This window comes from Necator americanus, chromosome II (assembly GCF_031761385.1).
Source record: "Necator americanus strain Aroian chromosome II, whole genome shotgun sequence".
Classification (NCBI taxonomy): domain Eukaryota; kingdom Metazoa; phylum Nematoda; class Chromadorea; order Rhabditida; family Ancylostomatidae; genus Necator; species Necator americanus.
The window spans coordinates 19232277-19254987 of NC_087372.1; the positions used below are offsets into that span (position 1 = coordinate 19232277).

Genomic DNA, 22711 nt, shown 5'->3' on the forward strand with positions numbered 1-22711 from the left:
GTGCAGCTGCAGCGGCTGGCTTTTGTCTGTCACGTCTTTTCTGCAAAGCTGTGCCCACGCCGTTCGTCTTCTGCATGTTTATGGATCTTAGAACAAGTGGACCTCTGTTCTCACATCATTATCTGTTAATTATCCACCAATATCCCATTGGTAGAGATTCTTCTGCATTATGATGAACACTTCTACTTTTGGAACTCTCATCAAATTTCGATTATGTCCATTGTGAATTAAACGTTGACTGAGAACGTGAAATATGCCAACCACGTTTTCCTTTCTATTATCGCCTTTTCGCAGCAGTTCCAAAGCCTACCTATCTTGCAGGAGCGGTACACCCCTAAGCAATGCAAACTATCTCTCAAGAAGCAACCGAAAAATCAAAGTTCTAACTCCCATGTTCCTGGAGCGCTATTTCCGGCATTGCTTCTGTCTTGTTCAGAAATAGTTAGTGCGCTTCTTCTCTCTCAGACCAAAAAGTTTACTTTTGAGGTAAAACCAGTGAACTTAGGCGATAGAAGATACCAAAGTAGGAGAAAGTCCGAAATTCTACCGAAATCTTTTTCCTTCATCTAGATTAAATTGCCGTTAGTGTAGTTTGCGAGGGATTCTTTTAGAGAGATATTTTGATCACTCTTAGAGGGAACCTTTAAATAAACCTTCCAGAAGAAATGACTTTTCTTGTCAGATTTCCACGGAAGCGTCTTTGTTTTAAGAGTAAAAAAATCGAGAATTCTATAGGGGACTGAAATTTTAAGGATTCTCTACCAGATTGCATCGTTCGACAGCTACGTCAAAATGATTTCTCTGAGTATTCATTTTAGTCGTGTCGTGTACTCCTTTTTTCAGCAACTTCTCGAAATATGCCGTTCCTCTTCGGTGCCTAATAAAATTTAGAGAACATTTTGTAGTTCCTGAGAGAACTTCGAAGTGTTGCCAAATGAATGTTTACAGAGCCAACAGCTGGGACAAAACCGCGCAGCCCTAACAATAGCGATCTCTGAAACCACTATTTCAGATTGAACGCATACAGATTTTCATGACTTGGTTTAGCGTGCATCATTTACTATTTTTCTTGGGTTAATTAAAGCCGGTATGACACAAGCAACTTTCTTAACGTGATCATCAGTTATTCTTCGTTACGGTTCACATTACTCATACACTGTGTAGTAAATTCTTGCCCATCCTTAGAAATAGTAACCAATGATTACTTCTAACATAACAAACAAAGTGTCTATGGAAAAATACGCTTAAAATTAGATAAATACGTGAATTATAGATAGAGTCTCAAGTGTCATTTGTGAAACAACTTTATGTGTAAATCTTGCCTGAAAATTCCTTTGGGTGACAAAAGTGGATCTGAAAAGACAGGTGCTATTAAGACTGGCAACAGTGTTACCACAATGACATTTTTCAAAAGAACGCAACGCAAAGGTTTGTGCGAACTACGTGACATCTGCGCTGAGGGGAAGATCAAAATCTCGGTCAGTGATAAAGGAGGAGAATTTGCAGTGATTTCAAGTGAACTGGACAGGGCTATAACGAAACTTCACTTTACGGACGATAGTCTATACCTTCATCGGCACATGAATTTGGCAGACAATATCGCCGCCTGAATAGGAGACCGCAAAACCAGTAGGCTTACCAAAAACAACTATCACGCGTCTAAAATGTGATCGGCCCACCTGCCCGGTACTTTACGTCCTCATCAAGACCCACAAGCTTTCCGCTGCCGAATTTAGTTCAAACAACCCAGGGGATTTCAAGGTTAGACCTATAATTAGCAATATTGGAGGTCCCACCGACAGAATATCCTGGTTCCTTAACACTATTCTCAGCCAGCTACTCCAGTACGTTCCAGCTCATCTCTCAAACACAAAAATGTTCATAGAGCACCTCCGCAAAGCGCGCCTTGATGGAGATTGTGTCATCGAATCCTTCGATGTCACTTCGCTCTACACCAACGTCTCCATCGATGCTGCACTAAAAGCAACATCAGAGCTGCTTCTCGAACACCAGGGGACTCTTAACATGTATGGTTTTGCGATACAGCAAATAATGATGCTGCTGAGCGAATGTTTGAGATGTTCCATATTTCGCTGGTCTGGGCAATACTATAGGCAGATTAGAGGCTTGGCCATGGGACAAAGACTTGCGCCTACATTAGCCGCTGCTTTCATGTCTAAAGTGGAAAAACCCCTACTGGAATGCAAACCTTTATTGTACTGCCGATACATAGATGATTGCTGCATTGTATGTCCAACACAAGCTGAAATGGACGCTTGCTTCGATCTCTTAAATAAACAATCCCAGTACATAAAGTTCACGAGGGAAAAACCTAAAGACAACTGGCTGCCGTTTCTCAATGTCCAGGTTCATTTGTGTAGGGGAAATTGGAAAACAAAATGGTATCGAAAACCAAGTTGTAAAAACATTCTGATTCACTACCAATCGGCGCACCCCTGGAGAACCAAAAAGTCAGTCATTGAAAATATGTTTAAGACAGCGGCAACGGTATCATCTGAGGCTCAAGGGCGCATTGGCTCCATAAACATGGCTAACCGCATTGCTCAGTCCAATGGGTACCCAGCAAAGGTCTCTCATTTAAATCAGAGCCGCGCAACTGAGCGGCGGTGCCACAGGGTAGAACAAGCAACAAATATCCCTTTCTGCCTTCCTTTTATTTCGGATGACATGAGCAATGCAATGCGAGCAAGCTTACGACAGGCGGGTCTGCAAGACTCAGTCAGAGTAGTGGACATGCCACCTGTAAACCTGAAGCAGCAGCTAGTCCGCAATCGCGCATATGACAGACTTTGTGAGACACTGAATTGCATCGTTTGTCCGAACGGGAGGCAGGGTGGTTGCGTGGTATTGGGGGTTATCTACCTAATCACCTGTCAGTTATGTGGGGATGAGTACATTGGCGAAACAGGAAGATCACTATGTATCCGCGTCAAGGAGCACCTAGACGGGCTCGTAAAATCAAAAACATCATCCCCTTTAGGTGCTCATCGCAGACAGTGTCATGACAACACCCCTTTCAAGATAGCTGTCACTATCTTAGCACGCGAATCAGACGTTCTAGCGCGAAAAACATTGGAGGCGTTTTATATCACGGTCAAAAGTCCATGAATCGTAAAGAAGAATGCATCGCTGTGACCAACGAGCTGGCGCCATATCAGAACCTTTGCGGGTTTTGACCTACGGGGTCAGAGGCGGGGGCATCGTTACTAGTTAACAGTAGCGGCGCAACTCTCACAACTGGTGGTCCGCTAACATCACGATTTTGTGGCTATCAAAGTGAGCGCTGGTCTGCTTTTCTGACGTTGCTTTTAAATAATCTGCTTGCTAAATCATATCTTGTGGGATGACGAGGCGTTTGAGAGAGTAGATTACACGTGTCTTTGATTTTTCCAGGCTCTGAAGAAGGCGACGACGCCGAAACGTTAGCCAGAATAAAAATCAATAACAATCTTGGTTCAGCTTAAGAAAGTAGTACACAATCAAAAATAACAAAGTTCTCTGTAGTTTCATGTTTCTATTGTCACTGGATATGTCCTCGAACAGTTTCTATCTCCTCAGGCTGCCCGCAGAGTTAAAGGCAGCATACCACGAATATGAGGTGAGGATTTCAGGTGGAGTATCCGTATAAACGGCTTACCCCCACAACGGTTTACCGCCTTAGAGTGGCATGGAGGTGACTCTGGGCGTCGAACTGCGATACACAGCGGAGGTTCGTCCTCCGGCAGGGTCTCCAAAGCTGAGAAGGAGTTCGACACATCCGACATTCCGACTTCTCGGAATCGGAAGCCTAGCTAAGAGTAAACCACTGCTAAGATTCACCACCGTCTTGGCAAAACGTCGCAAGGTGACTCCCTGATCCATATAGGTTGGGCGACGACCTGTGGTGAAAGCTAAGCTCGCCATGGAAGGGCTGTTTAGTTTGGAGAAGTCTTTTTGCAACTCCAGCATACTCACTGTCTCAGTACCCTGCACACTGGGCCCTGCCATCTCATACGTCGGACGGTATGGCGACCGGTGAGAGGCGATCAATTTTCAGGTTGCTCAAAACGTCATTGACTCTGGACCAAGGCGACACACGCACGACTCGCCATGGAGAGTGTCTCAGACAGTGTACGTACGACGCGAGAACAGTGTCCACAGACGCTGACCAGCATGCCCTTCTCAGAGCTTCAGAGCATGTCGAATTTCACGTGATTGCTCTGCAGGAGACCAAGTACAGAAGGAGCGACGTACGACAGATGAATGACGGTACACTCGTCATTCGTGGAGAGAGGGTTCCGTCGCAAAATATAGGCGGTGTTGGTTTTGTTGTGCACCCATCTGTCGTCCATCTTGTCAATTCTCACGAGATTCTTTCACCTCGTCTGGTCATTCTTCGCCTCCGCCATCTGCGCCAAAAACCCATCAGTATCATCAATTGCTACTCACCGACATCAGCAATTATCTCGTCGGGCTGTTGTCCGCCGCTCGCCTCTTTCATGGGAACTCCTTTCATGAAGAATGATCATCGGCGGTGGACATGCGAATCGCCCAGTGGCGCGACTCGTGCGGAGATCGACCACATGCTCACCAACCGAAGGTGGTGTCTAGATGACGTCTCGGTAGTACCATCCTTTTGTAGTGGTTCTGACGACCGTCTCCTTCGCACGAAAATACGACTTAGTCACAAGATGGAAAAGAACATCTGCTATCGGCAACGAAGGAGAAAAGAAGTCATCTACGACGAATGCGTACTCGAGGGCTCCTTATCCCAGGGTGACTGGCACATCGAAGAGGACCCAAACGTGGACTACGAAATGCTGCTCAGAGGATTGCGAGCTTGTGCTGAGCGTGCCTCGAAGCCAAGACAAACTTGGATCGAATTTCGAAGACCACCAAGAAGTTGTTGGAAAGAAGAACGGCTTTGAGGCTTGATCCGAATGCATAGCACATTGAGCTGTTAGTAGCAAACACTAACTGCAGAAAAGCGTTGCAGCAGGGTCTTTTGAAATGCAGGCAGAAGAAGATTCTGGAAACAGCACAAAGAAGAACCAGTCTAAAGAAGTGCCGCAGGGATCTCCGCAAATACAATATTCCGCTAGCAGCCTTGCTGAGCGAAGACGGGACTCGCACGTCTTCTCGTCATGAAATGGAAATCATTACAGAAAGGTTCTACTCGGAATTTTCCCGTTTATCAACTCCCGTGTCAAGCCCGATCATCCCCACTGGTGAAGTTCCACCACGAATTCTGCCTTCAGAAGTACGAGTCGCTATCAAGAGCATGGAACCTGCCACAGCCCCCGGACCTGATTTTATATCAGCGGACTTTCTTTGGGCTGCTGGCCATCCACTTCATGTAATATTAGCAGCGCACATGACATCCTGCTGCTTGGACCACATCCAGACCGTATCGAGGGTCATAGAGGTTTACCGGGAATACCGCCTGCCCCTTGTTCTAACCTTCGTCGACTATGAGAAAGCCTTCGACAGCGTAGAAACGAATGCAGTACTGTCAGTGCTGGTCGATGAAGGTATGGACGCGCCGTATGTGAGGACATTAGCCAACTGCTACGTCGATGCATGAATAGGATACAGCTTTTCCACCGCCCCCTCACCGTACTCGTTGGAAAGGGGGTACGACAAGGCGATACTATATCGCCGAAGCTGTTCACGGCTGCATTGCAATGGATAATGAAATCACTGGAAGAAAGGGGCATACGTGTTGATGGAAGATTTCTCTCGAACCTTCGTTTCGCGGACGACATCGTTCTCTTTTCGAGTAGTACCAATGATGCTGAACGAATTGAACGACGCAGGGAAGAACATAGGACTGCTAAACAGAAAGAAGACACAGTTCATGAAGAACGCCTACTGCGAGGACGGAGGAGTAGAACTTGAAGGCTCCTAAATCGTGGAAACTTCACCATACTTATACCTCGGACGTTCAATGAATATGGAAAACGACTTGAAGGAAGAACTGAATAGAAGGATGAGGACAGTGTGGGCAGCATTCGCACCTGTCAGGGAAGCTACTAACCACCTGATGGACCAAGATCTTCCTGCCCATCTGCTCGACTCGACAGTCCTTGCAGCGCTCTGTTACGCAGCGGAGACGTGGGCAGACACCGTTGCCACGTCTGGGAAGCTATTTGCTACCCACAGAGCCCTTGAGAGACATCTTCTGAAGTTCAGCCGGCACACACAACACCTACTCTGTCTTCGCAGCTCTGATTTAAGAAGAATGTCTTTTCTTCACGATCCAGTAGAATACATATCGAAAGCAAAGCATGTGCCGGTCACATCATGAGAAGAATTGACGATAGATGGACTAAAAGAACGCTAGAGTGGATCCCAAGAGATGCTAAACGCCCTCGATCGGGACCGCCAACGAGATGGTGTGACGTTTTCGCGAAACAGATGGGCCAGCTGAGAGCTCAGCTGGATACGGCTTAAGGACTTCGTCAAAGTCACTCACGAAACTTGAGAACATCCTGGATAACAATGGCGAGGGAACGAAACGAGTGGAAGAGATGCTGGGACCCGCACGTCCAGTAATGACGGATAAAGGATGAAGGATAAAGGGTAAAGGGTAAAGTTTTTGGCATTAATCAATCTGTTCAGGATGCGCCCCCATGTTCACTTCAATTCAGAATTGTTTGAGGCTTACGAGCGTGTAACTGGCCTATACAATGACTTGCGGTGGCTAGCCGAAGTGTCCAGTCAGTGCTTTTATCCTTCCAAACAAGTCTGTTACCAATTTATCGACCCCGAAGGGATGAAAGGCACTAGGGCGTATTCGAACCTCCGAATCGATCGTGCAGGAAGCGGAACCTCTAACTGCTACACTACACCCGCCCTTAGTGAAGACGGGCCATCTAAGTATCTAAGTAAGTATTCGTATATGGAATAGTAGATTATGGAGAGGGATGTGGCTCCGTCCATTTCTTTCTAATTGCCACAAAAAAAAACGGTCCGGAAGATGCGGCGCCGCATAGGGCTTGCGCGCTCCAATCGAACTCCTTGTACAAAATAATGCGCCGGAACGCTCGAAGCCGTATCTTCCGGTCCGTTTTGTACGGCAATTAGGAAGAAATGGACACAATCACCCTCTTCTCCATAATCTACAACCCCGTATAGGCATAAATGACCTGAAACCAGCTCCACCCCAGATTGGGGTGACGCCTCTAAGAAATGAAATCGAACATGTGAAAAAGGATGTTTCCGTCGTTCTGTGGTTGGTTATTGGAGGGACTAAATCTTAGCGTGTATAAAACCGTTCATTTCCGTCAAAATCAGCAAGATGGAGAACGTTTGCAGCAAAACCTGACGCGATGGTTTGCTTGATTTCGAGTGAAATCGATTCTCCATAGCCGATATCAAACACTCCATAGCGTAAAAAGAATTCCCAACTCTGCGAGTAAAGGTAAGCAGTTCAGCGCTCCCTTAAGTTGATATATAAGGGAGAGAACTTAGCAAAGAATTAGAACTAAAAATAAGGAATTATTAACATTTACACAGTGAGACTCATTATCACTAGTGTGATACAAAAAGCTAGAACGCGAATAACGTCTGAATATCCAGCTATATAACAGCTTGCACACTTGCTTGTGCTTAATCCCGCTCTGCTATTTCACTTGTGCAAGCAATTATGTAGCTGAACATTTAAAAGGGTCCCGCATAATCTTGGACCGTCTACGGAAAATTAATTCCAGACCGCTACTCACAAACGTTTGTTGGGAAGTACCAGAACTTTGTGGAGTTTCCGATCCACAAGTTTTAGCGGCCCTGTTGACTTTTCTAAGAGAAAGTGTTGAAAATGCCATGGTAGGTCATTTTGAAAGGAATTGGTGGGTGTTGTTTCATCCACGGATCTCCCTCACTGGAGGGATCACAGTTAGTCGCCGGTTAGACGCGAGGCTACGTGGTGCGTCCCCAGATGGCGGACAGGGGGCTAATCGCGGGCCAAAAGCGACCTTGTGCCTCCCCAGAGACGCGGTGGATTCAGAGGATACTCTGTTTCTGCTGAGCCAGGACTGACTCATGCCATCCTTGTACCCCGCACGTCGTTCCGGCCAAAAGCGTGGAATCAAGTGACTGGGAGGTGCAAGGGAGGCGGTTTGGAGTCGCCTCCATCAAACAAGCTCCATTTGTCTGCTCTCGGAGGGCAGACATTCTCCTTCAAATCCGTGGGACTAGAGGCTTGCAACCATCCGATGAGTTGTAAAATTTAAGCACGTCACAGTAATAGAAAAGTCTCCCGATTCCGGAGGAAAACCTGGTACACTAGCGCCAGGAAAGATGGGGTTGCAGGAGTCATATAGACTACCAAAATGGAAAAGGACTAAGATGATGATCCGTACTTATAACGCACGTACGCTTGCATCGAAAGCGGCCATCGAATACTGATTATGCAAGCGAAGAAGATTAAGTGCGACGTCATCGGACTGACCGAAAAGCAACGACGCCACCCTCTCAACACCCCTCGCATATGAATCTGGAGAAGAAGTGTTGCAGAGAGGCCATAAAGGAAGACCTTAAAGAAGAGGGAAGACATCCGCTATGCCCGTCGAGACTTCATCAATTGCAAGATGAAGACGAATACTCTCCGGAATCCGAAGGGACCAGCCATTGCATCTAGAAGGGGAATGGGAAAAGTCGTCCACGACTTCTACTCTGAACTCTTCGACAACCATGTTCACTTACCTCCTCACCATCGGAGGGAAAATAGAAATGTCGTTGGAGACGTTCTCCCGTCCGAAGTACGACATGCTATGTCAGCAAGAAATCATACCGCATCCGGTCACGAGAGAATAAGATCAGAACACCTGAAGAACCCTCCACCAGTACTCATCAACACTCTGGCAAGACTCTTTACACGTTATCTGTCGTAGTGCAAGGTTCCTAATCAGTGAAAGAACAACATGATTGTGTTGTTGTATAAGAAGTTGACATTTATACGTATTCGCCACAGTTCAATGTACCAATATTAGTGATCGCACAGTAGCATTAGTCTACCCGAAGAGCTCACAGCCGCTGATGGTTATCGAGCGTTCACAACAGTGCGCTCAGTAACCATCAAACCACAACCCGCGCGGCTGTGAACTCTGCGATCAGCCTCAGCCTTAGGTGCAGAGAGCTTGTGGGACTTTATTTAGAATTAGTCTGAACATCCGGGTAAAGCCGGACTTCAGCCTTTCTGTGGTGTTTGCCTCGCTCGCTTCACTGATCAACGAAAATTAATATTAGTGCCGTTTTCTACGAAATTGGACTCGTGTATCTTCAACAATTTTTCTTTCTTTTTTTAAAAATATTATAACTAAAGGCGAAAGATTTCATAGTCTTCTTTCTAAAAGCGTCAGTTCTACATTTGGAGAACATTCGAACTTCAGCTTCCAACACTCCTTACCAACATGTTATAGACAAAATTTGAAAGCAGTAATCGAAATATGGGTTTTCCTCTTGTTTTCCCCCAACAGTTATCAAAGAATGTTTTGGCATAAAATGACGTGAGAGACATCATCCTACTGATAAAGATAACGTTCCACGTCAGATCACATAAACATCTTGCTACTATTCAAGCACCCGTTTGCATGCGTGTTTCCACTTTCTGAGAGCGGCATGCTACAAACTTGAGGAGAACGAAGAAGGAAATAGGCACGAGGAGTCATAAAGGTGAACAGCAAAGCGCCCAGTGGCCACGGCTATGAAACAGCTGCAACCATCTATCTTTTGCGTCATGCACGAAGTTATTGCGCACCAATCCGATGCCGCAGGACCCGTCGCAACCCTTTCTCTAGGTATCTGGTGCCGGTGGGCCCGTCACACCCCATATAATAGCTATCTGACGCCGGCGCACCAATCCGACCCGGTGGACCCGTATTACCTATATTATAGCTGTCGCACCCCATATTACAGCTATCTGGCGCCGGCGCGCCAACCTGACGCCGGTGAAGCCGTTGCAGCCCCTTTTTCGAATTTCGTGACGCACACACGTGGTAGAATAAACCCGTTATTATATACCAGTCTGAATGTCCGGCTAAAGCCGGACTTCAGACTTTCTGTGATTTTAGTTTTTCTCCCTTCACTGATCAACGAAAATCAATATTAGTGCCGTTTTCTGTGAAATTAGACTTGTGTGTCTCTAACAATCTCCCTTCATCTTTTTTTATTATCAATAAAAGGTAAACGATTTCATAGTATTCTTTCTAACCGCGTCAATTCTAAATTTGGAGAATATTCAAACTTCAGCTTCAAACACTCCGTCGATACCAATATAATGTAGACACAATTTGAAAGTATTACTCGAAATTTGGGTTATCCTCCTGTTTGAATGAAAATGAATGATGTTTGAACACAAAATGACGTGAAAGACTTTATCCTACAAATAAAGATAACGTTCGCTACTATTTAAGCAGCTGATTGCATTTCCACTTTCTGGTGAAGGCAAGGTGCCAAATGGGGCAAACGTGCAAAGAAGGAGATGCGTGGAGGAGCCATAGAGGTGAGACGCAACACGATCAGCGGCCGCAGTTGGAAACGGTCCACAATGTCTCATTCACCTTTTGCCAAATGCACACGACGTTATTGCGTGATACTACTGCAACACGGCACACCATTTCAACGAGTCACCCCATTTTAAAGCTTCACAACATCGACGCAGCAATTCGACGTCGTGGGACACGCTGCATCCCATTTTATAGCTCCCTGGCGTCAACGCACCAATTCGACCCGTCGCACCCCATTTTTGGAATTTTGTGAACGAGTGACTGAGTGACTGACTGACTGACTGGCTCATTTTATACCACCTTTTATACCCGCCAAACCCCATTTTATAACTTTTAGGCGCACCAACGGCATGGGACAAGACTCGCCTCATTTCTATAGCCTTATCGGTTAGACCCGTACCGCTCCGTTTTACCGCTTTTCGACCCCTTTGTACCAATTCGATGCCGTGAGACCCGCTGCACCCCCATTTTGGAATTTCGGGACACACAGGCAAACACATAAACACATGCACACACACACGAATTAAGCACATTATCACATACAAGCGCAAACGCCGGACATCAGACTTCATCTGGTGCCCGAGTCACCCCTCTTTGCTGATCAATAGAAATTTAATGTTGTGGTGTTTTCCGCGGCGCTGTAGGTCCCGTCTTACCCTATTTTACACCTTTTTTTGCGTCGGGGCACCAATGCGACGCCGTGGGATCCACCTCCCTCTCTTCTTGGAATTTCGTCACACACGCCACAACTCACACCACACACACGTGACAAAATAACTGCGTTATTATATAGCATGATCATGATATTAGGGTGAAATTAACAATCAACAAAGTACAATCAAGAATGTTCACCACAGGTGCGATAGCGAGGAGCGGACCTGTCTGGTTAAGGAGGTTCAACTCATGGGATGCAGCTCAAGTGGTGAGGGTTCCTTAGCTAACCATCCAAAATTGAAAAGGGTCCCTTCGCCAACCGTCGAAAAGTAAAAGAGTTTCTTCGCAAACCGTCCAAAAGTAAAGGGGTTGGAGCACTAGCTCCGTCTATCGCATCTATGAAACAAAATTGCAACAAACTATTAAGGAATCAGACTGCACTGGAATTTCCTTAGTCATATGTATAAGGAAATCACTATCCTTCGGAATGCTTTTCGTGAGCTTTCATTCAACACATGCTACAAGAGACGTCCTCTAATTCGTCGTTGCAAGCACGATATCGTTTAGGAGTTCCCACGAGCAAGAATTAATACGAGAACCACACCAACAACCACTCCCAGAAGTAATAAACTATCATTCTTCCCTTCACTGTGAAGTCCTATGTGTGGGCAATGGAAGTAACTGTACACACACCGCACATTTTACTCGACACTTATCATCGACCCCGATGATGTATAAGGGGCGTGGTATAAAGTACCGTTCGCTGTTATGGTTATTTTCGTCATATACTACTTGTACCGTCCAAGAGTGCAGCAAACAACGCTCTTTCATCCAACCCTATTGCTGGCAACTGTTGCTCACCTATCATGATCATGATCTACTATATAATAACGGGCTTATTCTGTCACGTGTGTCTGTGTGTGTGTGTGTGTGTGTGTCAGTCACGAAATTCAAAATGAGGGGTGCGACGGGTCCACCGGCGTCGAGTTAATGCCTCGAAGCTAGGAAGCTATAAAATGAGGTGTGAAGGGGTCCACCGGCGTCGGATACCTATAGAAGGGGGTGCGACGGGTCCACCGGCACCAAATACCTATAGAAGGGGGTACGACGGGTCCAATGGCGTAGAGTTGGTGCACCGATGATAGATACCTTTAGAAGGGGGTGTGACGGGTCCAATGGCGTCGAGTTGGTGTGCCGGCGTCGTAAAGCTAGGGACGTTGTAAAAGTTTTATAGTTGTAACCACTTTCGGCGTTGCGCTCCACCTACTCGGCTCCGCTGTTCCTCAGAAACTGGATATACACGTTCAAACAGCTGCTTAAATAGTAGCACGCTGTTTATGTGATCTGACGTGGAACGCTATCTTTATCAGTACGATGATGTTGTCCACGTCATTTCATGTTAAACATTATTCTGCCGTAACTGTTAGGGAGAAACAACAGGAAAACCCATTCTTCGAATACCACTTTCAAATCGTGTCTACACTGTGTAGGGAACGAAAACGAATGAGTGTTTTGAGCTAAAAGTTTGCGCGATTTGACGATTGATTTCTACAGTGTACCGAAAAGTGTGGTGACAGTGTACCGAAAAGTCCTGTTCTCATGATATATTTCACTACATGGCGTTCAGTATGTTTCTACTATATTTGTCAGAAATTTTAAGGAAGAAAACTCGCTACTCCTAAACATTTCCTGAAGCGTGCTCCGATATGAAAAGAGTGGTGACAGTGTACCGAAAAGTCCTGTTCTCATGATATATTTCACTACATGGCGTTCAGTAGGTTTCTACTATATTTGTCAGAAATTTTAAGGAAGAAAACTCGCTACTCCTAGACATTTCATGAAGCGTGCTCCTAAATGAAAAGAGTGGTGACAGTGTACCGAAAGGTGACAGTGTACCGAAAAGTCCTGTTCTCATGAAAAAACCTATTACTCGAAAAAAGAAAAGACTTCGGAAAAACCTATTACTCTTATATAACCCTATTGACCTTCTTAGGCCCAAAGAAAATGAGTGAAGAGAAAATAGTGACTTGCAGTCTCTTTCGGGTATTTCTAAGGCAAAGAAAATGGTCGATTACGAAGATTTTGTTCCTGCTCATTTGTAAACTTTTCCACAACCTAAATACGTGGAGAGTTGCTCACAGTGTCGCTCCTTTGTTTCAGGTAAAATGGTCAACATTACTTTGAACGAATAAACTTTTCGATATACTATTTTGTTTCGTTTCTGTCTTTTTTTTTAATAAATCCACATGTTGCTTATGTTCTACATCCTACATTCTACTACATATGTGTGGTATTCTGGAACAGTTAACGGAAATTTTGATTTAAAAAACCTTTAGGGTCAGAGTAATTTCAGTAGAAGTGCTGTTCAGCAGTAAGAAGAGTTGTGCAAGCGAGGGGAGCACATTGAAAACCCGAAAGCTGTAAAATTGGGTGCGACGGACAGCGTGGAACTGTTGTACAGTATTATTTTGCAGTAATTTTTTTTTGCGTGTCGCAGAAGTTAAATGGCACGTTGCAGTCGTTTGATACCCGTGGCTACTGCGCGCGTTGTTCATCACCTTTATGACTCCTCCGTGCGTTTGTTTCCTTGCACGTTTGCCTCAGCTTGGTATTGTGCTCCTCAGAAAGTGGAAACACGAATGAAACCGGCTGCTTAAATAGTAGCCAACAGCTTACATAATTTGACAAAGAACGTTACCTTTATCACTACGATGATCTTCACATTATTTTATGTTAAACATCATTCCTTGATAGCTGTTGAGGAAAATAGGGAGAACACCCATTCTTCGCGTAATGCTTTAAAATTGTGTATATATTATATTCGAACCGAAGTAGTGTTTGAAGCTAAAGTTTGAATATTCTCAAAATGTAGAACTGACGCGTTTAGAAAAAACTATGAAATTTTTTGTCTTTATATACATTAAAAAAGAAAGAAGAAAATAACAAAACAACATGAAAACAGAACTCTTATTATTTACAGAAAATATCACTACCACTAGTTTTTGAATTTCAATTTAAAAGTATATTTTGGTTAGTTGATGAAAGTGAGCGAAGCGAACACCACACAAAGTCTGAGAGTCCGGCGTAAGCCGGACGATCAGACTTGTATATAATAACGAGCTTAGTCCGTGTGTGTGTGTGTATGTGTGTGTCACGAAATTCGAAAATGGGGTTGCGACGGGTCCACCCGGCGTCGGATTGGTGCGCTGGGGTCAGATAGCTATAAAATGGGTTGCGACGGGTCCCGCGGTGTCGCATTGGCGCGCCGGTGCCAGATACCTATATAAGGGGTTACGACGAGCCCACCGGCGTCGGATACCTATAGAAGGGGTGCGGCGGGTCCACTAACAGAAGGTGCACGGGTCCCCGCCAACCATAATATGGGGTGCGACGGGTCCACCGGCGTCGGATACCTATAGAAGGGGTGCGGCGGGTCCACCGGCGCCACATAACTGTAGAAGGGGCGCGACGGGTCCACCGGCGCCAGATACCTGTTGAAAGGGGTGCGACAGGTCCACCGGCGTCGAAATAGTGCGCAATAACTTCGTGTGAATGACGCAAAAGATAGATCGTTGCAGCCGTTTCATAGCCGTAACCACTTGGCGCTTTGCTCTTCACCTTTATGGCTACTCCCGTGTGCCTATTTCCTTCTTCTTTCGCCTCAAGTTTGTAGCATGCCGTTCTCAGAAACTGGCTGCTTAAATAGTAGCAAAATGTTTATGTGATTTGACGTGGAACGTTATCTTTATCAGTTGGATGATGTCTTTCACGTTATTTTATGTTAAAACATCATTCTGTGATAACTATTGGGCGAAAACAGGAGGAACACCCATACTTCGAGTAATGCTTTCAAATTGTATCTATATTATTCTCGCATCGAAGGAGTGTTTGTAGCTGATGATCGAATATTCTCCAAATGTAGAATTGACGCGTTTGGAAGGAAAACTCCGTAACCTTTCGCTTTAATTTATAATATAAAGAAGAGAAGGAAAGCGTTGTTAAAAAAAACACAAATCTAATTTTACAGAAAACACCACTACTATTAACTTTCATTGATCAGTGAAGGGGAGCGAAGCTAAAATCACCGAAAGTCTGAAGTCCGGCTTTAGCGGGACATTCAGACTGGTATTCATATAATAAACATATTCCACTGAACCACCGTTTTTGGTCTGTTCAATTAGGGTGATAAAATCCCCTAAGTCTCTAGTCACCCACTCACACAACACTTATCTGTAACTACTACAAGGTCCACTGCAGGATTCATCTTGTCCAGACAGAAGGCAGTTCGCTCGTCTACTTTTCTACTTCCAGCACAAAGCGGTTAATTCCAACAGTATGAAATGCTTCCTATCCGCACTCTAGCGGCATTGACATAGCCGGAAAAATAAACGAACAAGTGAGAACAAGAAATCCTATCATCACTAGAGAAGTTGAGATATCGGTCACTGGCTGAACAACACCACATGTCCACGTACAAGGGGACCCTTTTCAGACTAACCGTTACGCACAATGGTCCCGCACTAGGAGCTAGATGAAACGCCAAAGCACGGTGGACCTGGATGGGTTGCTCGTCATTCGCATAAACGCAGCACACAACCTCTTACATCAGCAAAACTCATCGCAAATGGGTCAAAAGTCACGCACGGTAGCTCAATAAGGCTAAAGCGCCTCCTTGTACTTGGCCCGCGCGTCTTCGTCTTCCGTCTCCGTGCGCTGGCCAGCTGATCCTCTTGCGTCTCTACCACTCTGCCTGTCTGCCTTCACCGGCCGTTTTCGAGTGGATCTCTGCGCCTCTTCGAAAGGTGCGCTTTTCTATGTGCTCTGCATGCGTGTTGTTCTTTTTGGCGCAGCGCCAAACACTGTTTGGTTCGCCTCGGCGCCGTTTCATTCACATTTTCGCCCATTTGCGGTCGTTACTGCTTCTCATCTTGTTCCTCGAATCATCCCCTGGACTCATATATGCAATTGCCTCTTCTTTTCCAGTCGCACTAGTTCATTGCGATACTTCATCTTTTTCTTTCATAAATTTACTTGGAACATAACATCATGTCTGAGTGCTCTTTCCATTCTTCTCTTTCTTCTATATTTTCACACGTTTTTCTGAATTCCGAAAACATCTGATGCTTATGTATGTTTGTGAATATCCTCACACTTTACTGAGGATTATTGACAGTTGAGTCAGAAAGGAATCCAGCGAAAAGGGAATAGGGGGCCACCACAAAAAGCACTCCAATCGCTACCTAAGCCATTGTCTTGAGATCTGAGCAAGTAGGTAGGCATGATTGATCTAGTAATTACAACTGCCTTAATTAACCAGATATCTTTTTTTTGTCGAGATCCTTCGTAATGGCTTCCTAAGCCTCTGTTTGGAACCCTAACAGCCAAAGAAAACTGTTCAACATTCGTTGTGGCTTCCTATTACTTGGAGGTTGGTTGCGAAATGCTTTCGAAAATCGCCACATATAACATCGAATCAACGGGAATCCGTTATTCTTTTGCAAAACGGCAAAAATGGCTACTCCTGAGCTGCCGACTCTTCCTGATTTCTCTCCAATGACTGTGTCGGAGTTTGCATCGAAATCTAAGGAAGAATTTGAAAACGTCCTAGAGTTAGCGGCCGTACCCTTTGGTGAAATCCCATAGTCACGAAGCAGGCAAACGGGAACGGTGAAGATACTCGCTAGAAGTTCGAATGCTACAAGCGCCAGTTGATGGATTTCATTACCCAACATACTTCATAAAAGATACACTCACTTAACCCAATGGCTCTCTTTAGGACCACAACCATGTCAACAAATCAATGTGTGAGTAAAAGTGGTTGCATGCGAAAGAATTACTAATTTTGACAAAAAAAAAATCAGAGCTGGTTACTTTATGCTAATTAACGTAATAACTAGACCAACCAATCCCGTTTACTGGCTCAGGTAGCGAATAGAAGATTTTTTGGGGTGGCTCCTTCCAACTCATTCGTTTTATAATGTCTAAGGTGCAGTCGTTCTCAGTCGATCCCTAAGCCTTTCTGCACCAGTAATCGCATGCGATAGCCCAAGTGTGGAGAGCTCCTTACATCTTAAAGTTTGTTCTCGAATACACTGCCAGTTATTTTGCTTTTCTCGGCTTTTGCTATCTTAGAGATTAAGAAGCTCAACCATGTTCATACTAATGTAGTTGTCCAAGTCAATGCCGAATGTAATTGTTCTAAAAAGACCTTTTTTTTTGTGTTGCACCGTTCGAACAATTTGATAAATAGGTGAGTTATCACTTTGCGATGAACTCATTCTCTGATGCCAGTTGATTTTCGTCGGGGGGCGCTCAAGGGGTACCCAAGCAAATTGGAAGTGTGTGCCTGCAGCAGCAATCGCCGCTACGCCTGTCCAGGCGCACTTTCCATCCTTAGGCTCCACCCACCCTTACGAAGAAGGCCTGCAAGATATCTCTACTTAGATACCCTGACAAAACGAGGTTATAAGGAAAAAAATGGTAAACACGAGCTTCAGAATGAGGAACCCGTTTGTAAATGAAGATTGCTCTAAAAAAATGGCGGCAAATACATTGCTTTCAAGAGTTACAGAGCAATGATGGAATAACAGAATGCCAAAGTAAAACAGACTTATTTGTTAGGAAGGCAATGAAATGCGATGTTAGCTGTGAATTCCGTTGATCTTGTCTAAAGTCACTATATAAAACTACATAGTGTGAGATACTCACTCTACGGCTTTCATAGTTCGAGGAGGCAAATAAAGTTCATAAAGGTGAGTATAGGACACAGGCGCATTTCGAGATCAAACTGATTGATATATTTGAAAGATTGCTCGATTGATTGCAATAAGATTGCTCGAGTAAATATCGTTACGGGAAGACGGGAAGAGAGGACTACATAACAGCTATATTTCTAGTATACATTCCAACAGTTACTATTTCTATCTTTTTGTACGAGTAGAAATTTGCCTTCATTTTTTAGCCTTGTTAGTTGGTGATCTATATGTATATATATATATTTATTTATTTGTTTATTTATTTATGTGTGTACCACTTCATATTTTTCTGTGTTTAAGAAATCGATATGGCTAGAAACAACCGTTGACTGACGATTATGCGGGGTCTTATCCGCAAGATATGCCTGCACGGATATTGTATACCTGCAAGATAGTTTTCGTACTTGTCAGGACGATTTATAGCATCAACAATCAGTCGAACACCAACAAAACAATCTAACACAAACTAAAACAAATAAAAAACATAAACTGAAACAAACTATGTTTAGAAGGGTGCGAGAATAATACATATTATTAGGAAAATAAGGCGATTTCGAGGAATTTAGGATACGATTTCGAGGATTTAGGAATTCGAGGGATTTAGGATTTCGAGGACAAATAAAACCAAGATGTAAGCTTCTCAAGTTTTGAATCCGAGAAGAAGTAAGCTACCTCTTGAGTTTTACACACCACTCCGTGCTTATGACCACCATCTACGCGGATTGCGATGGTCGTCATCTCATTCCGGAGCTCTTAGACCTTTAGTCAATCTGCCTAGGCTCAGCTGTAGAAAGTAGATGGGCGGGGCATCCTGCGCAGTAAAAAGGCCTATTGTCGTAATCGACCGCAGCGCAATTATCGACGCACGCATCCCCTATAAGGATATATACTGACAGCCGCTCAGGGTACCTCCTGAGGCGCACCCGCCTGAAGAATATCATCTATATACGGCATTTTTGCTATAATGAGATATGAAATCATTCGCAGTTCTGTAGGATTTTGGCATCTTTTTCACCATCTACAGTCTCCCATAGCTCGATTCATGAAAGCTCGATCACATACGACATATGCGCATATAATCCTCGAATGAAAGTCTTCGCTTTTCTTTCTTAATAAGCACGCACGATCGGTCGTAAGGAATTCATGGAATTTAGTCGCCGAGCGCGATCTTTCAAAGAAATGATTGTCACATTGACGAACGAGAAGTTCTCGCTCGATATTTGTAAATTTTCAGGATAACTTGTAAGTCAAATGCAATGACTGTCTTTCACGCTGTTAAGAATCACTATCGTTATACTAAATAGTAATGCTGTCAGTATGAATATATCTAGTTTGACATGCGAAGCTGAGAACTTTCGAAGAACTGCGCTGAATAGTTCGCTCTTGGCCGCCGCATGGGTTTTTTTGGTGCTGGTCTGCGTTTTTTGATGTCGTTGCGAGTCCTATTTAAAGCGGATTTGCATATTCGTTGATTCATCGGGTTGCGCGAAGAACCGCGTCCGGTTTGTGTGTACTCCAAATCTTCATATTCATCCATATGTGCATGTTTTGGCTTCTTTACGACATAGCATTCTCTACGAATGCATAGGTGCGATAGTCAGGCTCAAATGTGTGGCTCCCTTCACTTTGAAAGCAGGGTGAGGAGACCCCATCACTCAAGCTACACGTCTCATTGATTAGAAAAAAGCCTCACGAGTGGAAATACTTTGAAGCATGTTTCAAAAACGAAGTACTTAATTCCACTTACAGCAAGCAACAACGGGTCTATGAGAAAAATAAAATACCACTCTTTAGTTTATTTCATAAGTGTGTATTGCGATTATGAAATAAAAAAGATTTTGAAGGCACTGCCGATCTATGAGTGATCTATGAGTATGAGTGAGTGAGGCTTCAAACCAAATGAAGTGCATTTGTTGAGCGCCAGTACTGTTCAAAAATTTATTTTACTGAATGACGTCTTCGCGAGTTCAAATTACTGGACAGTAGAGAGTACCTGGAAACATAGGTGCGATAAGGAGGAGCCGAACCCTCCTCAGCTGAGGGGGGTCCAGCTCATGGGGGTCTCTTCGCCAGCCGTACAAAAGTGAAGGGATCTCTTCGACAACCGAACAAAAGTGAAAGGGAAGCACCGGGTTTGACTATAGCATATATGCCTAGAAAGTGAGGGGAACCTGAGCAATTAGTCAAATCTCTTGCCGATTCTATGAAGGTTCTCAGAAGATTCACTATCTTGTTTCGAGTAGTTGGCAATCTGAATCTGGTTACCAAGTTTGGGGTGGTGTCATTTAAGAAGCAGTAAGTTCCCCATGTGAAGAATTGACATAATAATGATGGTATAGAAAAGAGCAGGAAGAAAATTCCCACAAACCATTTTAATATCATACTCGGCGTCTAGGACACCTGCAGCGGATAAAAAGAATCTTTAAAGTAGGTGACAGATAGCATCAGAATTGGTTTAGAAACAATTCTGTCTATCTAAAAGAAAAAGATATTGGATGGTAAAAGACAATTTAAAGGACGTACAAGAATTATTTTGGCCACACTTTTTTGCGGACAATTGTAACAGGTTGCGTGCGCGTACCGTTTACTGTACCGTGAGTAAAAGCATTGAATTAGTATCAAAATATTTTTTTTGGCCACACATTCGTATCTATAGTGAGGTCAAAACAACGTGAAGAGCGGTGCGGCGGCGGAGCATAGCGTTTAGATTCCAAGGGGACCCTAGCTGCCACCATTCCTCGTTGTAGTTCGCAATAATCTCACTTCGATTCCTACCGTCATCTTAATCGCACCGCTCTGAACATCTAGCTACTACCACGAAATGAAATGTAGTGGTAGTCGTAGTGGCTATATAACCAGGTATCTTGAAGTCCGAGCCCTAAAACGAAACGGTCTAGTAATTGCCTTGATTAACACAGTTGCTTAGGTTGACGACACTGAAGTTTGTAGCATTCGAACTTCTTTACCTTTTATCTTTACTGTTCGCGTTCGCCTGCTTCATGTCTTTACGGGATTTCCACAGTTGGAACACAACCGCTAATTGCATGGCAATTCGCGATTGGAAACCCATTCGTCAGGTTCCCCCTTGGACTTCGATGCAAACTCCGGACATTTAGTCATAGGAGTGAAGTCACGAAAAATCAGCAAGTTAGAGCAGTCATTTTTTTCCGCTATGCAAATGAATAGCGGATTTCCGTTAGTTTGGCCTTATATACAGCGGTTTTCATAAATATTTCGTAATCAAAGTCTAAAGAATAGAAAACCACAACGAGTTTTTGAGTGATTTTTTTAGTTATTAAACTTGCAGACAGAGGCTTAGAAAGCCACGACGGATTTTACATGAAAGTGATATTTGGTCAATTAAAGTAATAATGCTAATTAATGTAATTACCAGATCAGCCATCTCTGTTTAGAGGCTTAGACCTCAAGAACCTGCTTAGGCATTATTGCGACAACCTTTTGGGTTCCACCCCCTCCCTCCACTTCCTTTTCGACGTGCTCAGTGCCTTTCCGTGAGTTAGTACAACTGAGTTGCAGTTAAAGCTTCAGAACTAAGAGCAAAAAAAAAAAAGACGGAGTTGTGCCAGTAAAGCCGAAGAAAGGCATCCTTACGTCAAACTCTACCGGCAGGGAGTCGAAGATGAAACAGGCACCCTCTACCAAACCCTGACGTCTATAGGACTAAAGACAACATGCATTGAATGGAGTATATTGAGCACCTCAACATTGTTCAGCAACATTTGACCAGAAACATGATTCAGTAACAACACACTAATATATAATAAAATAATATAATAAAATATAATAATACATAATATCCACAAATATAACTATGAACACAAATGGGTGAAAGTATTTGGAAAGACACTCAACACTCATCTAATCGTGCTGTGCTTCAGAGTGCGAAAAATGTCTATAGAACACATAGACCGTTCTTAACGGTCAAATGTCGATTGCAGAAAAGCCATCTCTTAGACCTTACTTACATACTTAGATGGCCCGTATTCACTGGATGTACGAGCCCCAGCATCTCTTCCACTCGTTTTGTTCCCTCGTTTCCTCGCCATTGTCATCCAAGATGTCCTCAAGTTTCGTGAGTGGCGTTGACGAGATCCATGAGCCGTATCCAGCTGAGCTCTCAGCTGAACCATCCGTGTAGCAAACATCATTTCATCTCATCGGCGGTCTCCCTCGGGGGTGTTTAGCATCTCTATCATCCAGCATCTTTAGATCCACTCCAGTGTTCTTGTTGTCCATCTATTGTCGATTCTTCTCATAACTCATAATCACACTCATAATTTCTCGTGACCGGCCCACCTATACTTTGCTTTCGATATATATTCTACTGGGTCGCGAAGACGGGATATTCCTCTTGAGTCAGAACTGCGAAGACCGGCTAGATGTTGTGTGTGCCGGCTAAACTTCAGAAGATGTATCTCAAGAACTCTGTTGGTAGTAAGTAGCCTCCTAGACGTGGCAGCGGTGTCTGCCTACGTCTCCGCTGTGTAACAAAGCGCTGGAGGAACTGTCGAGTCGAACAGATGGCCAGAAAGATCTTGGTCCATCAGGTGGTCCGTAGCTGACAGGTGCGAATTCTGCCCACACTGCTCTCATCCTTCTATTCAGTTCTTCCTTCAAATCGTTTTCCATATTCATTGAGCGTCCGAGGTATAAGTATGGCGAAGTTTCCACGATTTAGGAGCCTCCAAGTTGTACTTCTCCATTCTCTCAGTGGATCTTCTTCAAGAACTGTGTCTTCTTTCAGTGTTTTTTCACAGTCCTATTCTCTTCCCTGCT

The 22711-nt window shown here is 44.2% G+C and overlaps 8 protein-coding genes across 9 annotated transcripts; 6 read left to right on the forward strand and 2 right to left on the reverse strand.

Annotated features, from left to right (window-relative positions):
- Nucleotides 1-1307: 1307 nt before the first annotated feature.
- RB195_018462 (uncharacterized protein) lies at nucleotides 1308-1610 on the forward strand (the record flags this gene model as incomplete). Its single annotated transcript, XM_064185923.1, has 1 exon — nucleotides 1308-1610. One exon carries the CDS (start codon nucleotides 1308-1310, stop codon nucleotides 1608-1610), a length of 303 nt encoding a protein of 100 aa, XP_064041804.1.
- A 265-nt stretch (nucleotides 1611-1875) lies between these two features.
- Nucleotides 1876-3129, forward strand: RB195_018463 (uncharacterized protein; the record flags this gene model as incomplete). Its single annotated transcript, XM_064185924.1, has 1 exon — nucleotides 1876-3129. The coding sequence occupies one exon, from the start codon at nucleotides 1876-1878 to the stop codon at nucleotides 3127-3129; it is 1254 nt and encodes a 417-aa protein (XP_064041805.1).
- A 549-nt stretch (nucleotides 3130-3678) lies between these two features.
- On the reverse strand, nucleotides 3679-4008 carry RB195_018464 (uncharacterized protein; the record flags this gene model as incomplete). 2 transcript variants are annotated; one of them, XM_064185926.1, is made up of 1 exon in its annotated part: nucleotides 3679-4008. In XM_064185926.1, the coding sequence occupies one exon, from the start codon at nucleotides 4006-4008 to the stop codon at nucleotides 3679-3681; it is 330 nt and encodes a 109-aa protein (XP_064041806.1). The 2 variants fall into 2 exon arrangements, with proteins under 2 accessions (XP_064041806.1, XP_064041807.1); XM_064185925.1 differs by having other exon boundaries at nucleotides 3679-3969.
- A 17-nt stretch (nucleotides 4009-4025) lies between these two features.
- Nucleotides 4026-4928, forward strand: RB195_018465 (uncharacterized protein; the record flags this gene model as incomplete). The annotated part of the gene is made up of 1 exon (XM_064185927.1): nucleotides 4026-4928. One exon carries the CDS (start codon nucleotides 4026-4028, stop codon nucleotides 4926-4928), a length of 903 nt encoding a protein of 300 aa, XP_064041808.1.
- A 221-nt stretch (nucleotides 4929-5149) lies between these two features.
- Nucleotides 5150-5584, forward strand: RB195_018466 (uncharacterized protein; the record flags this gene model as incomplete). Its single annotated transcript, XM_064185928.1, has 1 exon — nucleotides 5150-5584. One exon carries the CDS (start codon nucleotides 5150-5152, stop codon nucleotides 5582-5584), a length of 435 nt encoding a protein of 144 aa, XP_064041809.1.
- Nucleotides 5585-5947: 363 nt separating this feature from the next.
- Nucleotides 5948-6307, forward strand: RB195_018467 (uncharacterized protein; the record flags this gene model as incomplete). The annotated part of the gene is made up of 1 exon (XM_064185929.1): nucleotides 5948-6307. The coding sequence occupies one exon, from the start codon at nucleotides 5948-5950 to the stop codon at nucleotides 6305-6307; it is 360 nt and encodes a 119-aa protein (XP_064041810.1).
- Nucleotides 6308-8360: 2053 nt separating this feature from the next.
- On the reverse strand, nucleotides 8361-22570 carry RB195_018468 (uncharacterized protein; the record flags this gene model as incomplete). The annotated part of the gene is made up of 4 exons (XM_064185930.1): nucleotides 8361-8494; nucleotides 18299-18380; nucleotides 21901-22056; nucleotides 22409-22570. The coding sequence occupies 4 exons, from the start codon at nucleotides 22568-22570 to the stop codon at nucleotides 8361-8363; spliced, it is 534 nt and encodes a 177-aa protein (XP_064041811.1).
- Nucleotides 8589-8891, forward strand: RB195_018469 (uncharacterized protein; the record flags this gene model as incomplete). The annotated part of the gene is made up of 1 exon (XM_064185931.1): nucleotides 8589-8891. The coding sequence occupies one exon, from the start codon at nucleotides 8589-8591 to the stop codon at nucleotides 8889-8891; it is 303 nt and encodes a 100-aa protein (XP_064041812.1).
- Nucleotides 22571-22711: the final 141 nt, after the last annotated feature.